This window comes from Teleopsis dalmanni, chromosome 2, assembly GCF_002237135.1.
Source record: "Teleopsis dalmanni isolate 2A chromosome 2, ASM223713v2, whole genome shotgun sequence".
NCBI lineage: Eukaryota > Metazoa > Arthropoda > Insecta > Diptera > Diopsidae > Teleopsis > Teleopsis dalmanni.
The window spans coordinates 91,358,463-91,377,522 of NC_051847.1; the positions used below are offsets into that span (position 1 = coordinate 91,358,463).

Consider the following 19,060-nt stretch of genomic DNA (forward strand, 5'->3'; position numbering starts at 1 on the left):
TTGATGAATTCCAAATTTAAAGTGAAATTGAAATTGAAGTTAAAATTATGCATTCTGTTAATAAGCAACCATAGTACGTGTAAGTTGTGTAGCCAAGAAGAATGCATCCAGCATTTTCTATGCAGCTGTCAATAAATTTCAACGCTGCATAAATTAAGTTCTGGAAATTTCATACATTTCATATATAAATATAGTTAATAATAAAAAAATTCTATAGAATTGTTGCATAAATCAGTTAGTCGTCAATTCATTTAACAATCAATAACTGCAGACAGTACTTAGAAGTGCACTTAGAAGACAAATGCTTCTGCAGATATTATAAAATTTATGGATTTATCTTCACATAAACTTCACTGAATGTTTAAATTAACATTAGTAAAACGCAACAATATTTAAAATTTTGTAATACAAATACTAAAAATTTTTTGCTCAGAACACCGGAAATATTTCATAGCTTGACAACGAAATTGTTAGCACTTTTTAATGCTAATATGGAATTTATTTAAAACAAACAATTTAATTTGTATACATACCATATTAAGTATATACTGCTATTGGTATATACATTATCTGCTTAATTAAAAGTTGACTGCTTTATTTTTGCTTTAAAAAGAGCACATATAATATACAATATTTGTTCGTCACTAAATATATTTTTCCATTATATACATACTCATATATACATACATCTGTGTTATATATGACATAAGCGTATACGGTGCTGTATTATTTACTGATGTTTTATCAATGATTCCAATACTTCAAATATTTCGAAATTATATATAATCAAATTAGTTAATTTATTATCTGCATAAAGTTATATCAGCGTTTCCAGCAATTCCTAATAGATTCTTCATAATATAAATGACTCTTTGGCTAGAATATTAACAAACCTTTCAACAAGTTGGCTGTGACGTGCATCTCAGTGAATTTATTTGTAAAAATATTATTCATAAATAAATTACTTGGCACGCCTACATTAAAGGTTTGACTGTACCTCACAACAAATTTATAATGCCAGACTTTGCACATTTCCATTCAAAAAGATTTCTTTTATTCAATTCACTTAAAATATTCACACCATTAATAAGTAGTTAATTAACTATAATTAATTATGCAAAATTATAAATAATTATAAATACCAACAAATTATATATTATTTAAAAAATTAAAAATGTTAAAGTCACAAATTTAATGATGGATGGGTACTAGCTAATCGAAACCACACATAGAGCTGATAGTAGCGTAGTGTTATCAGATTAAAAGTCAGGTTATCAATCCCTAAAAACAGTTAATAATAATACATATTTACCAAAGGTTCTAAGTGGTTCTAACGCTTGAGTTGTTTATTAGACGGCAACACAATGGGTCCATCGCCGATATAACCTAATACACATTATTTTAGATGCATGTATCAATAACGAATTTCAAGAAATAGTTCATTTCAATACCAGGTACAAAGTGAATCCGATCAAAAGTGGTGACACTAAAAAATTTTATTCGTGTTTTCGAGGATGATCAAAAATAGAAGAAATTTTTCTGGACTACCTTGATGACCACATTTTTACATTCACATTTCCTTATAAATATATGAAAATATTGTGTTTTACTAAAGTTGTCAGTGCTCCTCTATCAAGGTTAATGCAATTGGTAACATGAATCAAATAATTCCATGAAAAAAAATCTGATAAGAGCTCTTACTGGGAATAAGTAATACCACATTAGCTGAATTTGGTTTAAGCATATAATAATAATGTTGACGACTACATGCGAACTGACTATCATTTCGTTTTCACTGAAATTCTTATCAATCCATATAAATCTTTACAATAAATAACATTTTCATTTACAAAACTTGTTAACTAAAACTTCCTTAAAACTTCCTTCTACACGATCTGTAATAGTCATAATCTGTTGTATGTATCACAGAGTCAGAAATACTCACAATATATTATTTGTACTTTAAAGAGAAGATAGAGCAACAGAAGTGCTATTTGCCTTTATATTATAATTAAATAATATAATTAAAGTAAATTAACTAGTTAAATTATTATGAAATAATTATCTTAAATTCTAAACTCCATAAAATTTAGAGTTTGGTATATGAAAAAAAAAGTTAAAAAATATCATGTTAAAACTTTAACACTTCTTCTATGTAAATCAAAGTTGCTAATGATTATAGCTTCCTACCAATTTTTCTAATATTACAAGACTAAATTATCATTTCTCTAAAGATCTATAAAGATTTCACATAAGAATTAATTTAACATATTTTAATAAAATACTTTTAAAGAGTATTAATAAAATCATTATCTCTAATTTATTCTTTTTCGAATACGTTTGGGTAAGACCTAACCTTATGTAGTCTAAATTTTTCTAAAAACACGTCCATAGTATGTTATTAAATGCGAACTAACCCGACTTATGTACTAAATACCAGATTATATTAAGATTTAAAAAAATTTAAGTTTAAATCGAATACATCATCGAATACAGAATAGTTGAAATATACCAAAAAATTAAAGGAAGAACTCTCAAATCTTTTTAATGATCGTATATACCATATATAAGAAACAATAAAGTAGTTTCGGTCGATGTACTTGCTCTTTTTTTTAAACACAATTTTTTAATATAATATGAATATAATTTACAATATGTTAATATATATATATTTTTATATTTCCAAAAATTTTTAAATATAATAATGTGAATAAAAGTATCCAATGAATATCCAATGTGTTAAGTAGATTAATTGGTTAGCATTTACGCTCTTGGGTTCTAGTGGAAAGTTGTGTTGACTCTGACTGATATTGTTGATTCTTTTGTATAAGATTGAAACTTTAAGATTAATTGGAAAGCAATGGTATACTCTACATGAATAATTTCCGTCGTTCACTAAACTTAAGTCAAAAGTCGGTTCTAATGAGTACCCACTAGTAGGTAGTAGGTGCTAGTATTTGTGACTGATGTTTTCATATATCGTGTAAGCTATTAGATCACTTTATAATTTCAGAACGCTAGTCCAAATGCATATATTTTCACGAACAGTATTACTGACTTCTCAATAATGGAGTTCCAAAATTTATTAACATAATTTGTCATAAAAAAAATAAACAGAAAAAAATATTTGGCAAAATTTGAAAAAAATTTTAAAACTGCAACACGCAGGAACTATGATATTTTTCACAAATTTATCACTAAACATTACACCATCGTACCTATCGCTCTCTTCTGAATACTCCACTGCTAAATTAAGTCACTTATTTTGTCGATATTTTGATCTATAAATTTAAAAAAGTATTTCAAGGTAATATTTTACTATTGTTTATTGGGCGAAAGGACAACGACTTCAAAGGGCATGCGCGGAATTTACTTAAGGTCTACGCACATTTGAATAATATTTATCAACTACAAATACAGTGAAGCACTTACGAAGAAGGTTCATTTATTTATTTATAACAATATAATTAACTGTTATCAATGTTATTGGGAATGGTTATATACGAATATACAATAATTAAATACAAATAAATGCCGATAAGAAAATAGCTACGATTGCACTCAAATCAATTTGCTTCATATGGTTCAGACACAAAGAGACCGAAAACTCAAAATAATTAAAAAATAGCACAAAAGGATATTTTACTACTTAAAAATAAGATAAATATTATTCTCACTATAAGTTTAAACCATAAATCGATTATTAAGTTACTTAAGTGCACCGTTGAAATTATATTTTTTTGTTTTTTCATTGGAAATATTTTGCCAAAAGTTTTGTAGGAAATGAGGTTTTGTTTGCCAATATTTTCATAATTCACATTGAAAACGTTGTTTCCATTGTCCTTCTGCGCACTTAAACGTAACGAAAATACAAGGAAAACAAACTAAAGTACTCAGAAAAACAAAATTTATACTCGTAGATACAAAGAATACAATTCGTAGATACAATTTTCGTAGATACAAAACACGTGCATGCGTCATGCTCACACAGAATGCAGTACATTTCTTTTTCGAAAAAGTTTGTGCTATTAAATCAAAAACAAAAGACGAAAGTAATTAATATATAATATACACTTTATATATATTTTTATTTAATTTGTATTATTTTTTTTTTTAAAAATTATTGTATTTTTACAAGTACCTGAAAAATGCGTTAAATAAAATTTAAATTACTTTCTGTGCTTAATTTTAGTATAAAAAATTTATCAATAAAAAATAGCTGAGATGCGAGGAGCATCATCAGATATGATACTGAATAGCTACAATGTTTCCAAGTACTCTAATCTTAGAAATTTTTCAAATCAGCATAACTTTATGATAGGATTTCAAGGTAGAATTTCATACCATATTTAATATTATACCATACCATACCATATTATTTAGTTTCCACAGAAAATCAATTAGATTTTATATTTAAATGAAATATTAAGATTTATTTAGGTAATAACATTATTTTATTTTTTTATTAAATTCTATATTAACCTTGAGGTGCAGCATCAATATAATCCTTACCTCGAACAGTCAGGTAGTCCACAAACATTCGGTTTGCCTTTCGTAACTTTATTTATTAGGTAGTTATCTTTAATTTATCAAATATGGTACTTTTGTTCATATTTTTATTTCTATAACAAAAATTATTAATTATAATAATCATTTGTTATTATAACTAATGCTATGATATATAGAATAAAATATACATTTTGAAAATACTACATATACATAGATACTATATACATCAATAGATACATTGTTAAGAGAACTCCATTTATCGAATTTATGTATAAAACTGTTCACTAATTACATCTCTATTACATATTTCTAATATATTTGGATAATAGGTTCAGGGTTGATAACATTTCTTTTAGTTATTATATATTAATTATCACAAATGACGGAGCAATAATTTCTATACTTTTACTATATTTTTAATTAGTTTATTTACAGTCATTTTCTATTTTTTCATATTGAATGCAGTTTTTTTTAATTTGATTAATAATATAAAATGGTTTATATTATATAAATTTATTAATCATCACTTCATGTTACGAATGGAGCTGCTCTATCTCCAACTAACTGCATCTATATATATGCATGACACATTTTACTATACTTGAAATAATGAGACTAGTAAAAACATCTACACCTTCGTTTTAATAATAAAATCAATTCAAACATATATTTTTGGTTCATGAGTTCCTATAGCCTTTCAAAGAGCATTAGGCGATCTTCCATGTCAGTGCACTTGCAATTAATTATAAAATGGATCTATTATTTGTAGGGCCCTCGTTTTTTCCACATCTACTTTAGGTACATATACAGCTACTTTTTCAACTAAATCAATTAGTTTACATTGCATATTAGAGCACCATGTTTTTATCATTATATATTTTTTAATTTTTCTTAGAATTTTTTATCGCTGTAACAATATATATACACATTATAAAATTATATAGCTATCATAAAATCTAATCGGATATTCAATGTGTATACGTAATGCATGACTAAGATGTTGTTTAGTCATCTGGAGTTCTTAGATATCCAGTTAGTCAAACCAAAACGTTCCCTTAATAAAATCAATCATTTCTTTAACCTATTAAAAGCAGGATTTTATACCAAATGGGTTCTTTTTTAATTTAAATATCAAAATATAACACAATACCTAAAATCTGCCATAAAATATAAATAATTTGTACAAGTTAGCAGTTGATATATTAATTATTACTTGTCATATATTCCTTTTCAACTCTATTGTTTCTTCTATTTTGTTCCAATCTTTCTAAAAATTTTAATTCAACCATATAAAAAAATTATTTAATCGAATTTTCACATATGTACTATCACGTCATGATTCACAAATTACTAATTCCGGGACAATTTTCGGGTTACGTATCCAAGGGGAAGGCAAGTTTCTAAACTGGAGTCCTACATTACCGCAGAAAACCAGGCATAAATTATAGGTTGACCACCTATAAGACCAATAATATTTACTAATATATACCATGATGATGGCCGATGAGTTATTGGTTGCCTGTTCATACTACTGAAATAGATTGTCTTCCTGGAAAAACGGAAGAAATACACACCTCCAAAAAATAGGCTCACATTACACATATTTATAAAACTTCCATATTTTTTGGAATTTTTATATTAATGAATCACAAATTTGTTGTCCCACCTCTTCGATTATGGATTTTTATTTGTGACAACTTCGAAGTAGTTCTTTCAATGTAGAAAAAAAAATGCTATGAGAGACGTTTTTATTTAAATTTATTAATATTATTTTCGAGGATATGTTTATCAGTGGGTGATGTGTATAAAAGGGGGTGTGTGAAGTTTAAACTCTTGCTTAAAAATTTCGCAATGTTTTATACTAGATTATAATTATATATCTTCGTATCAGTTCTAAATTAGTTTTTAAAGAATTTTTCCTTAAAAAAATGTCCTATATATATTATTATTATTATATATTATATTATAGGTGTATTATTATTATAATATTATGTACGTTAATAATACTCAAAATATTTCCATATTTGACTACAAATAAAAACTAAAAATATAAAAAAAAATAAGTCACAACAAACATTAATCAGATGAGATAGATGACTTAATTTTGTTTTAAAAAATCAAAAATAAAATCGCAGTAATTACATATTTCATTGCGAAAAATTAAAATTTTATTTTCGTTTGTGGAAAAATATTTCGGATGCTTGAATTTTGTCACACTGAACGAATTAAAACAAACGAAACGGAAAATATGAATAAAATTATTCTAAAAAAAGATACAAAGTTGAGAGAACACTCGACAGAAAATGACTTTGTTTCAGAACATAAAATAAAAGTTGATTTTAATTATAAATAAAATAAAATAAAATAAAAATAATATTAAAAAAATAATTTTTTTAAAACAGAATAAAAAAAAATATTTTGAACAATACTCGTGATTTCTATATAAAACCTACAGGCTAAAACGTGCACTGTGGAACAAAAACCAGTATTTTTTCACAAATATTTATTCTATTTTAATATACAATTTATGTTAACATATATGCCTATTTTAATATATTTTTAATATAGAGAATACAACTATAAAAACAAACACTTAAATGAATATTTCGAATACTTGGAAGTATCGGCAATGCTCTCAAGTCTTAAGTAACATTAAAGTATCTGAGACGGGTATTTGTAGACTCGTTTGCGATAAGAACTTAGAAATTTTAACAAAAGTTTAATAAATTTTACGAGGGCATATACAATTATTTCGCACCAAACTAGATGTAGTTTTATTAGATATTTTAAAAAATATTTTGTTACTGTTTTTGTTTTTATTTACAAACAAATTTTCCATAAACATATATACATACAGTTATGCATATATAAATATATGTTGGGTGTATATTGTATATATATAGAAACAACGTTTACAATCTTATCACAATAATTTTGTTTAAATTTTTATTTTACAAGGATTTATTTGCGATGTTAAGTAATGAAAAAATAATAAAAAAATTGACATAAAATTAAATTCTTATCAAAAATGTATTTTATAATAAATTTTTAATATATAAGAGTTCAAACGTGATTGATAACGTAAACATGAATTGTATAAAGAGGGTTGAGTATTACGCGAAATCTTCATTTAAAGTCAATTAAAAATACGCAAAAAGAGAGAATGAGGTGTGTTCTTATCAATATGCAATATTGCTAATATTATTTAAAATATTCTTACTAAAAATTGTTTTTAAACGTTATTTCATATTTTTACTAATAAAGTATTACAGTGTATAATATTTTATGCAATAAATGTGTTAGAGCAATGACGTCTTTAGCGAATTTCAAACAATATTTTTAATAAAATTACACAAAATGAAATTATTATTCAATACTTCGATGCCACTGTGTTTATCGAAGTATATACTTTTTTTTATAGGAAAAAAAATTATTTGAGCATAATAAATTCACAAAAATTGATGCAAATGACCCTTTCCGTATCGTTCGTAACCATTCATTCATTCGATCTGAGTTCATATGAAATTTAAAATCAAAGTCCAAAAATTTCATTTATTTTCTGTTTTAATCAAAATAATTTTTATATGATTTTTATTTATTTTTTTTTGTTTTTTTTTTTTGTTGATATAAAAGAAATCCATTTTTTAAACCTCAATAAAATTAATAATACATAATATATTAATTGATTAATTTTAGCTTTAATTGTTTTTATAAAATGTATGTATAGCTGTCAGTCATATTCAGATATGTTCTTTATAATAAGTGTAATTATTACTGTATTTTATACATGATTAGTATAACTTTGAAAATTATTTTTAATTTTTCATAACCCAATATTTGTCTAAATGGTCATTTTCTTTTTTTTTTTGTTTTTGTATAAATGAAAGGTCAACAAACTACCTTGTGTGGTTGCAGTTTTAAAGTTTTTTACACGCATTAATGCAGCAAATTGCATTCAAAATATTCCAAATCAAAAAATCAAAACAAGACAAAAATTCATCCAAATCAATTTTCAGTAATAAATATTAGCACGCTACATGCGGCAATTTAAATATTCGTCATCTAAAATTAATATGAAATTCATACGTAATAACATTGAAAAAAACATAGTTCCATAAAAATTAATTGAACTAAGCACCTTTACTAGCCTATTTGATTTTATATCTGCATCTTCTATCTTTTATGAGAAAATCATATTTATATTATATATCATAATCACTTGTTGGATCTATTTAAATACATTGGACTGAAACTCTTTTTAATATATATCCGGGTATACTAAATATTATCTTTAAACTAACAATTATACCTGCTCTATATGCATGATCTTGCCTAAATGAATAGGCATCTATTCAAATACATAAGACTAAGACTCTTTATAAAACGTTTGTCTTATAATATATATATGCTCTATATACATAAACAGCTATACCTACTCTATATATATAGGGTATTTTCTAACTAAATAGGTAAAATGCTTTAGATAACAATATTATTTAAAGGTACCTCTTAAAGTTCGCCAAGATCGTCAAAAAACAAAGCCCCTAAAATGTTAAAGTGGTGCCGTGCATGTGGTGGACAGAAACAAAGCAGGTGGGAGGCACTTTTATCATTCTCACCACAACTGCGGCAGATATGGTTGAAAGGGATATTTAGTCTCCTAGCATGGTTACTTAGAATACTAGAAGTTATTTAGTCTTACGTTCTAATTTACTAAATGAAGTTTTAAATATTGTTTGTACGTCTTAATATCAATTTTTGTTCAAAATTGTTTCCACATATATTTCTTTTCTACTAAGGTGCTAAAAAATTAGATTCCTAATCTATACACATATATATATTTTCATATTGTTAATAACACTTTGTAACATAGTTTGACAAAATATTGCAATTAATTTTACATGGATAATAAGCAATTTTAACAACTTAAAAAGAAATCCCCGTACAATTCATTCATTTTAATTTTTACTGTTTATTAAATAATTTTTATGATCACACGAGACTTTTTTTTGTACTCTGACAACTGTTCCACAAAATTTTAATCATTGAATTATTCTTACTATCAAAAATAAGAGCCAAGAGCCCTCTGATCTTAATTAATTACAAAGTCAATAAACACTAAATTTATTTAAGAATTTTGTCGGTTATTTTGAATTTTGTGGTTTCTATAGATTCGTGATCTTCAAAGCAATTTCCATATTACAAAATTATTCCTCTTTAAATTACTCAGTTCGAATTTTGGCATGAATAAGCGCCGCAGAATTTTTGAATTTAATTTGTTAATTTGTGATTAACGTATGTGCGCTAAATACACTAAAATAGTGAAAATTTGTGTAAATTTAGTCAATTACCGCGCCCCGCCAGTCCGTCGAGTTCGATTGTATCGAGACAATGATAAGTGCCAGTATAAATTTTTCCATATCACCGTAAAATAAATTGCGGGCTTAAAATGCGTCACCGCAGCAGGTAAGCACCCCGAAAAAGTACAATGAATTTGCATTTACTCGCATTCACCATGAATTAACCAAATTAACCAAAACGAAATAATAATCCGCCAAAAATGTGTGTTTACACTCATCACAAATTTAATGAATTCCGAAGAAGTAACTTCACCAACGACACACTTTATCTAGAGATAAGTGTTCGAAATCACGTGCTTAGAAGGGAATCGTGATTTTTTCTGTACGAAATTTTTTCTGCCAAGAAAAGCAACAAAAAACTGAATCAGCCGCCGCACTCCATACATGCTGGCGGTTATAACAGGTAGTACAGCGCGCCGCTGCTGCTAACACTGCTAACAACTTTGTCATTGTACGAATGCCCCCATAGCCCCAACACTTACTTACACGAATGTTAATGGTAACTCACACACACACACACACACACACATGCACACCTTAATATTATAGCAACAGCAAAGGCAACAGCAGAAGCAGAAGCAACAACAAATAACTGATTGACACATTGTGTTAAAAATAAACGCATTAACATGCCAAAAAGAGAATGAGAGAGTAAACACGTTTCAATGATCGCTATCAAAAAATTGTTATACAATAAAAAAGAGAGAAAGTTGTTATCGGCCAAATGGCGGGGTGCCGGAAAGAATATGCGATCCTCTGTGAGTACGCGTGATTGCCACATGCTTCATATGAATACACACAATAAAAAATTAAAGCTGCACGAGACACGCTCACGTTAAGTTGTTAAGTTAAAATTTTATTAAAACAAAAACAAGAACAAAAATCAAAACCAAAAGAAATAAAAAGCACACAAAAACAATTTTGCTGTACGAGATGTGGTACTCATTCTGCCGACTGCCGACTGCTGGCTTCTGCCTTCTGCCTGAGATCGCTCTTTAGAACTAAAAATATCATAAATTAAAACTGTGATTAAAGTCCGAAATGGCTAGAAAAAAATATGAATATATGGAATACATAATGAAGCTTCCAATACAAAAACAAAAACACAAAAACAAAAAACACAAAGCACAAAACTAAAAGTAGGCAAATAAAAATTGCTGCAGGAATTTTTTCTATTTTTAATGTACTTGAATCTTCTATAGCGTTGACCCAGAGGGGGAGCATAGAAAAAGTTGTAAACAAGTTTGTGAGGAATTTTATTTTGCTAACGCACTGCACGGCACTTAGGGGAGGGGCGGGTTGGCACATGTGCAATAGGTAGTTTGCACTTCGTTATATTCGGCATGGTTGGTGATATAGAATTCATATGAAGCTACAGTGCTCCTTTGCGTTGGGAGCTAGTACCCCGTTCATTTCTATTCTACTATTGAGTTCAGAAAGATAATGAAAATTTTTACCATAATAAAATATATATATAGATCATCTAAAGGCACATATACTCCGGCTCTCATACCGGAATTTGAACCGACATATTGTTTTTTCTCTCAATCTCTATTTTATAATTTGCATTGAAAAGAATAACAATTTAACTCATGCTGTGTTTTAGACACGCTACAGAACATGGCCCTACGTAGGATATATTCGTGGCATATAAATTGCTAAAAATATATGTTCCTTTTAACAAATTTTAATTCTGTCACATTGTTACTTTATAATAATGAAATAATCATTAGCCGGTCTACACATAGTTTCCAATGACTGAGATACTGGGAATATACTGTTAGCGTACCGACTACATCATATGTGCTTTTTCCAACAAAACTAACCATTTATACTTTTTCCTCCAAAAATCACAATAAAAGATCTATCCACCGAAACTCAATTCATGCAAAGTCCTTGCGATCCACAAAGATATTAGCTCTGGTAAGAGTAAGTTCACACAAATATGGTACTGTATCTTCATTTTTCATTCGACAGATGTAACACTCAAAAACTACACAACAATCAAGAACTCACTGTATGTCTACTAATGGTAAGAGTAAGATCAAAAAAATATACAGCCTCTTATTTACGACCTCTTATTTGAGTCAGTAAGACGCATAGCTGCTCAATACTCCAGAACTCAATGTTTGTAAACTCCTTATGGGCCACGTAGATATAAGTAATGGTAAAAGAAAGAGCAAACAAATATCTAGTTGCAATTTCATATTTTATGTAGCAAGACCCTTAGCTGCTCTATATTCCAGAACTCACTCTGTTTAAACTTCTTGTGGTGTGCGTAGACATTAATACTGGTGAGAGTAACAGCAATTAAATGTGTATCTTTTAATTTCGTTCAGTGAGACCCATAGCACCTCTATACTTCAGCACTCACTATATGTAAATACTTCAACACTGACAAATAAATATTTAACACTGATCTAACCAGATTCTCCACGCATCTCTATACTAATCAAAACTTAATGAAAATTTATAAAATATGATCCATTGAAGTATTTATAAAGCAACAACTTTGCTCATTCCCATAATGACATAAAAGACTACATGTAGAAGAAAAAAATCGAAGCATGGAACATCAATAAATCAAAATAAATTCTTATTTAGAACCCTTGAAATATGCAATTGTAGAAATGACAGAAGGACTATGTGATTATCTTCTATAATCATAATATAATAAATATAACAAATAGAATAATTTGTTTTTATTTTTCGTGTATAGGATTTTTCATGATAGTCTTACTAACCCATTTGAATAAAATGACAGATATTTAGTCGAGATTTTATGAATATGTATTCTAGATCTAAAAAAGAAAAACACTATTAACATGAAATATGAGGTTGTTTTCCATTATTTGTGATGAAATAAAAATTTAATTATACTCGTAGTAAAATAATTATTTCTATAACTATATTTTCTATTTCTTCGTTTTTATTTAAAACAGTGGGACACAGGACCCACTGATCTTTATTTATTTGATAATAAAATTTGAATAAAAACAAGCCTAACCAAAAGAGAATTCCAGTAGTTTTTGTAGTAATATAATAAATATTTTATCTATAAAACAGATAAAAATTATAATATTGTTCTTTACATATAACAACACATTTCGGTGATGGATAGTTGCATTAATTAGAATTATCTATACTATGGAAAAGGCGGGCTGTCTATCTTTAGATGCAATAACTTCATTTCTTTTAAAATACCGACCAAATTTGAGACAAGAATGTGTCGTAACCATTAAATACACAGATCATTATAAATAACGTTCCATTTACTTTGAACTCCCCTTTCCATTGACGTCGAAATCGATTTTGTTAGGTGCATATTATTATGTATGTTACTTTATTTATAAACAAAATAATGGAAGCAATATTTTCACCTAATCAGACTTTCTGTCAAATTAGTAATATAAATTAAGCAATGCATACAAAATAATGAAATAGAAAAGAATTTTAGATAACTTAATATAGATTTTAGCTATCACTGTATGATTGTGTACGTACCCCATCAATCACATATCAGAATATTGGAAAAGTACCTATAAAATCGTTTAGAGATAGCTAATCTATTGCAAATATTTAAGCACCTAAATTATTTATTCATATGTATATAAATAATATACATATATATATAGTTTATTGCGGATGTATATGTATTGGAAATTAATATAATTTAAAAAATAATATAATTCTTAACTTCCTATTAATTAAATTTTTTGTATTGTATGTAGAGATAAAACATGAAAAAAAAAATAAAATATTTGAATATTGTAAACATTTTGTTGACAAACTGCACTTCTTGGATAAACGATTAAAAATTAAATTATTTACAAGCAGATGCAGATAATTCTATTCTAAAGTTAGCGCACCTTTATCAGTCGTCGTATCTTGACGATCGGTCGGGTCGGTAGCACTGCACTGCACTCATCTATCGTATCGTACAGCATGCGCCACTGGCAGCAGTTGCCTACTTTAAACCCAACAACAAAAGCAAATTGTTAACGACGATAAAATTCAGAATAAAAAATCCGACAAGGTGGTTCTAAAAATAACGTCGAGATTGTGCCAATAAATAACTACTCGCATTATCTCTTCGAGTCTTCGGGCGTGTAAATTGCACGCGATTCGTTAAAGTGTTCCTCTTATTTTAGGGCAAAGGAATTTCATAATATTTCAAGCCTATTATCTCAACAATATCAAGTGGGGAGTTGAAGAATATCAGCGTGACAAATCACTTTCTTATGATTTGAAGCATTTTTCATTTATAATTTAATTTTTGAATTTTTCGTATCTCACAACAAGTTTTATCAAATCAAGTATTGTTTACCTAAGCGAAATGATTTGAAATAAATGAACAAAGATACTTTTATATTCTAAGCCACATGCGCCTTGGTTTCAATTGCTGCTACCTATAAGGGACAAAAAATTATTAAAACTAGTGACTACACATTTCTTTTTTTTGAACTCTCTGCCCTTAAGTGAAGAAGTATGTTTGTATATTTTTGCCGTGAAATATAGGTCTCACACTGTTTCCTGGCGGTACAGTATGTAACTACACTTTATGACCCCAAGTACAGTTGTTGATCTAATTATACTGGTAGATATGACAAAATGTACAGTTTCACACATCCAAAAAAAAAAGAAACAAAAACTCTTATAAATTAGGTTTCTTATCATCATGGAAAAGCTTGACACTGATAAAGCCACTTTTCCATAGAGTGCACTGAAAGCCTTCGGAATCGCGTTAGAGTTGTTTTGTTGTTTTGGTTGTTTTGGTTGTTGTTGAAGTAAATATAAACAAATTGTCTTATCAGCTACTTACCCAACTCGTAAGTGCTTTGTAACTGTTACACTTGCCATACATACGTATATACACATATATTTATATTGTTCAGATACTATTTTCATATAAACAATAACTTTACATCTCTTTACTTATCGACCACTTTTTGTTTTATTTTATTTCAGCACCGCTTATCGGAACCAGACATATACAATGTTTTCTCTGCTTCTGCTGTTTGTCTCTGTGTTACGCGCTGCGGGTGAATTTGACAGTGGCCATTGTCGCCATGACAGACCAGAACTCCACAAATACCAACGTCGAGGTAATTACACTTTTTCAATACTTCTTCAGAAGCGATATTTATAATCTATTTTCTATATTATAGATCTTCGATTGGGATGAAGGCACAAAATCATATTTGTTAAGCAGTTTCTTCTGGGGTTATATAATCACACAGATACCGGGTGGACATATAGCGCAGAAATATGGTGCTAAAATGTTGCTATTAATTGGTATAACCTTATGCTCGCTATTTACATTACTTACTCCATTGGCCGCTTCGCTTGGTGGTTGGCAGTTATTGTTTGCTCTACGTGTCATGCAAGGCTTACTGCAGGGTTCCGTACATCCGGCAACGCACGCCATGTTAGCTAAATGGGCTCCAGTGGAAGAACGTGGTGCTTTAGGCACATTTTGTTATTCTGGATCACAATTTGGCACGATTGTTATGTTAGCGGTGAGCGGTTTTATTGCTCAATCTTCAGCCGGTTGGCCAGGTATTTTTTATGTGTCCGGTGCCATGGGATTTGTTTGGGCATTGTTTTGGTTCCTCTTCGCCGCTAGCACACCAGCTGAACACAGAAGCATATCACCAGAGGAGAAGAAATTTATTGAAAACTCTTTGGGTCAAGTAGAGAATGCACCACGTGTAGTTGCACCCACACCTTGGCGCAAAATCTTCACATCTCCACCATTTATATCACTTATTATTGTGCACTGCACGCATATGTGGGGCTTCTGGACATTATTAACCCAAATTCCCAACTATATGAAAAATATTTTGGATGTTGATATTAAGAATAGTGCTCTGTTGTCATCTTTACCGTACGTGCTTATGTTGTTGCTGAGTTTCTTCTTCATTTTCTTATCAAAGGTGTTGGCACGCAAGGAAAATGTCTCGCTCTCATTCAATCGAAAATTCTTCAATTCCATTGGACATTGGATTCCAATGTTATCGCTTATTTGCTTGGGTTATGTATCGCACGATCAAGCTATGTTGGCTGTGGTACTCTTGACTGTGACAGTAGGCATCAGTGCTGCAACATACCTAGGCTTCCAAGTCAATCATATTGATCTATCGCCCAACTACGCCGGCACACTTATGGGCATCACCAATGGTGCTGCGAATGTGATGAGTGCTTTAGCTCCGCTTGCTGTGGGACTTATTGTAACAGATGCGGTAAGATTGTATTTATCTTTTATCCAAAAATAAATTTTCACACAGCTTTCTTTTTCTTTTATTTATAGAAAAATGTTGTTGAATGGCGCATTGTGTTTTTCATAGCGGCGGGCTTTTATTTCACGGGTAACTTCTTGTTCGTTGTCCTCGGCAAAACAGACGTGCAGAGCTGGAACTCTCCAGAAGATGCACTTGCTAAGCGGTTAAGTGTGAACGATGCAGAGTCGCCAGCACTATTGACGAATGGTGATATCAAAAAGAGTGAGAAGGATGAAGTAACAAAATGAAGGTTTCAAAAGACAAATCCTAAATAGTGAATAAGTAAACTGAAGACCTCTTAATGTAGGCTTAGAAAAAAGACTAAATAACTGATTTTATTATTGTAAATAATTATTTAAATTTTTTTATAGTCATTAATATAGAATTTTTAGAAATATTTGAAAAAACATAGAAATGTAAGTAATAATTAATATATAAAAAGTAATCGCGTGCTTCCAATGAAATTATTTTTATAATTTTCTATATAGCGATATTAGTAATTTTAAATAATTAAGTCAATTTTAATTAAAGATAAATTAATTGTTTTTATATAATTCAGTATTTGAAAAAAAAATTTATGAAAAAATATTAAAAAAATTTAGACTATATTTAAAAAAAAAAACTTTAAATTATGCTCTTCTAAAATGTGTAAATAATTTTATTTTTAAGAAATAAATTATTTTTAAAATTTAAGTAAAAATATGTTTGCAATATTAATGTTTGTATAAACTTAGATTTAATAATTAATTTAAATTAAGACAAACACAAACTTTGTTTGTTTAAAACAAATACAATTTTTATTGATAATTGTAAATTTATATGAAAAAATTGAAAAATGTATAATTTTCTGTATGAAAAAATGTATGAATGTAACGCAGAATGTGACAAATATAACTAAATTCAAAAAATCTGCATATACACAAATATTTGTTTGTTTTTTAATTTAAATTTCATATAGTACTTCATAAAATTTTATTAATATTAAATTCATAAGCTAATTAGAAGAGGCTAAGGAACAATGGGTAAAAGTTAGGGTCACATTTGTAACCTAACCTAAAAAACTAATTAATAAGTTTCAAAAGACCTTCTGTGATATATATATAAAAGATCAACTTAGTTTAGATTAGAGTAAACCGACGATCCCTAGCGGATCCACTTAGGCCTATTGGCCCATTGTGTTACCGTATATGTAGGAAAAACTCGAGGTTCAAAAATGTCTAAAATGCTTGTTAGTGTTAGGTCTTGCAACTGATCAAGATCCTTAAAAAGGGGGCTCCCAAAGTGTTAAGTCGCCGCCGTGCATAAGCTGGGTAAAAAAATAGTAGATGACAGGCACTCTCATCGTCTTCCCCACAGCCGCGACAGGTTTGATTGATAGGGAGACCCAATCTTTTAGCATGGTTCCCTATTTTACAGTGATCTGTAAGTAAACCTATTAAAAGATCTCAATAAGGATTAGGATTTCCTTTTATCGGAACGTGGTCAGATTGCATATAGATGCCCACATATCGTTGAGTCCTCCCATCAGCACAGAAAGGACTCAGTAACAGTAACAGATGAAATTATTTTACCAAATTTTAAAAGTCATCATTATTAGGGACATATCTATCGGTACAATACGCTGAAACAATAGAGGTATCTCCTCATTGCCCAACAAAAACATTTACCTTATGTAATAAATTTTTTGAAAAGTCGCTTAATCAAATGAATGAAAAAAACTTTCTGCAAAGTTTCTTAACTTAAATTTTATTCTGTGCATCTGAAACATTTTATTAAAATTATGATTTTCTTATTATATATAAAATTCCAAATCCATAAGGATGTCCATGCTACCCAAATCGAGAAAGACGATAAGACATCTATGAATCGATATAAAAGTTTCTTCAACTGAGCAAAGAACAAAATAATTGTTAATATACAACAGAATTTCTAACAGAAAAGCCTTTAGCCTGAAGTATTATCTAAACATACTGCAAATTGTCTTTTTTAAGATATATAGATTTTGCAAAAAGTTATAGGACATCCCGTAGCAGATGCAAGAAAGCTATATCGTATACAATTAGGCTAACACATAACATAAAGACAGATTTAGTACAATAAATAAATAATATATATTTATAGAAGAAGTTGGGTTGAAAGAATGTTAGTTTATGAGGGATGGGCGCAAGAGATCTTAATACCACTATACTTTAAAGTTTTCCAATAGTAATAATGTGTTGGTTACATGGAGAAATGTCTTTTTATGTGAAAATATAAGCAGTTTTTAAAATTAATCTCTCTTATCTTATGTTTTTATTGGAAAACCACTTCCACATACTTCCCAAACACTTAAATAGGTGAAGTTTCATAATCTAATTGTCTTTTTGACTATTGTTTTTTAAGATATAATAATATAAATAAAGATAATGTAAAAATAAATTAAAGATCATGAGTACATCTAATTTTTAAAAATGCATAATAGTGAAGAGTAAAGAAAATGTTTAATCAAAATAAAAATAAATCCAAACATCCAAAATCCAAAAAAGTAAATTGCTGAAAATATTTAGACACCACATTAATAAAACTTTATTCCCATCACACCAATCCTTAAGATTTTACAAGAAATTACACAAATTCATTTATTATAAAAATATGTATTTATAAAATTGTATTGATTATATATATATATATATATTGTATATTATATAGTAATATTGTACTCCATAGTTATATGAAGCTAACGATAATGGTTAAAAAAATAAATATTCAATCAGTTTGGGAGTTAATATAACAATATTAATAATAATAGAATTTGCAGTTTACTTGATCTCAGCGGAGGAAGGCACCATGTATATTACTAATATTTTGTACTGCTAACCTTCCCTAAATGAACAAAACTCTTATTTTCGAATGGGAGATGATATTCTTATA

At 28.5% G+C, this 19,060-nt stretch overlaps 1 protein-coding gene across 1 annotated transcript in view; it reads left to right on the forward strand.

Moving 5' to 3' along the window:
- Positions 1–16,529, forward strand: part of LOC119682390 (putative inorganic phosphate cotransporter) — a 28,350-nt gene extending 11,821 nt beyond the window's left edge. Inside the window, exons 2-4 of the mRNA XM_038095820.1 lie at positions 14,838–14,974; positions 15,038–16,111; positions 16,180–16,529. Coding sequence (XP_037951748.1) covers positions 14,838–14,974; positions 15,038–16,111; positions 16,180–16,398 — 1,430 coding nt within the window. The 3' untranslated portion in view covers positions 16,399–16,529. The remainder of the gene's footprint in view (positions 1–14,837; positions 14,975–15,037; positions 16,112–16,179) is intronic.
- The last annotated feature ends 2,531 nt before the right edge of the window (positions 16,530–19,060 follow it).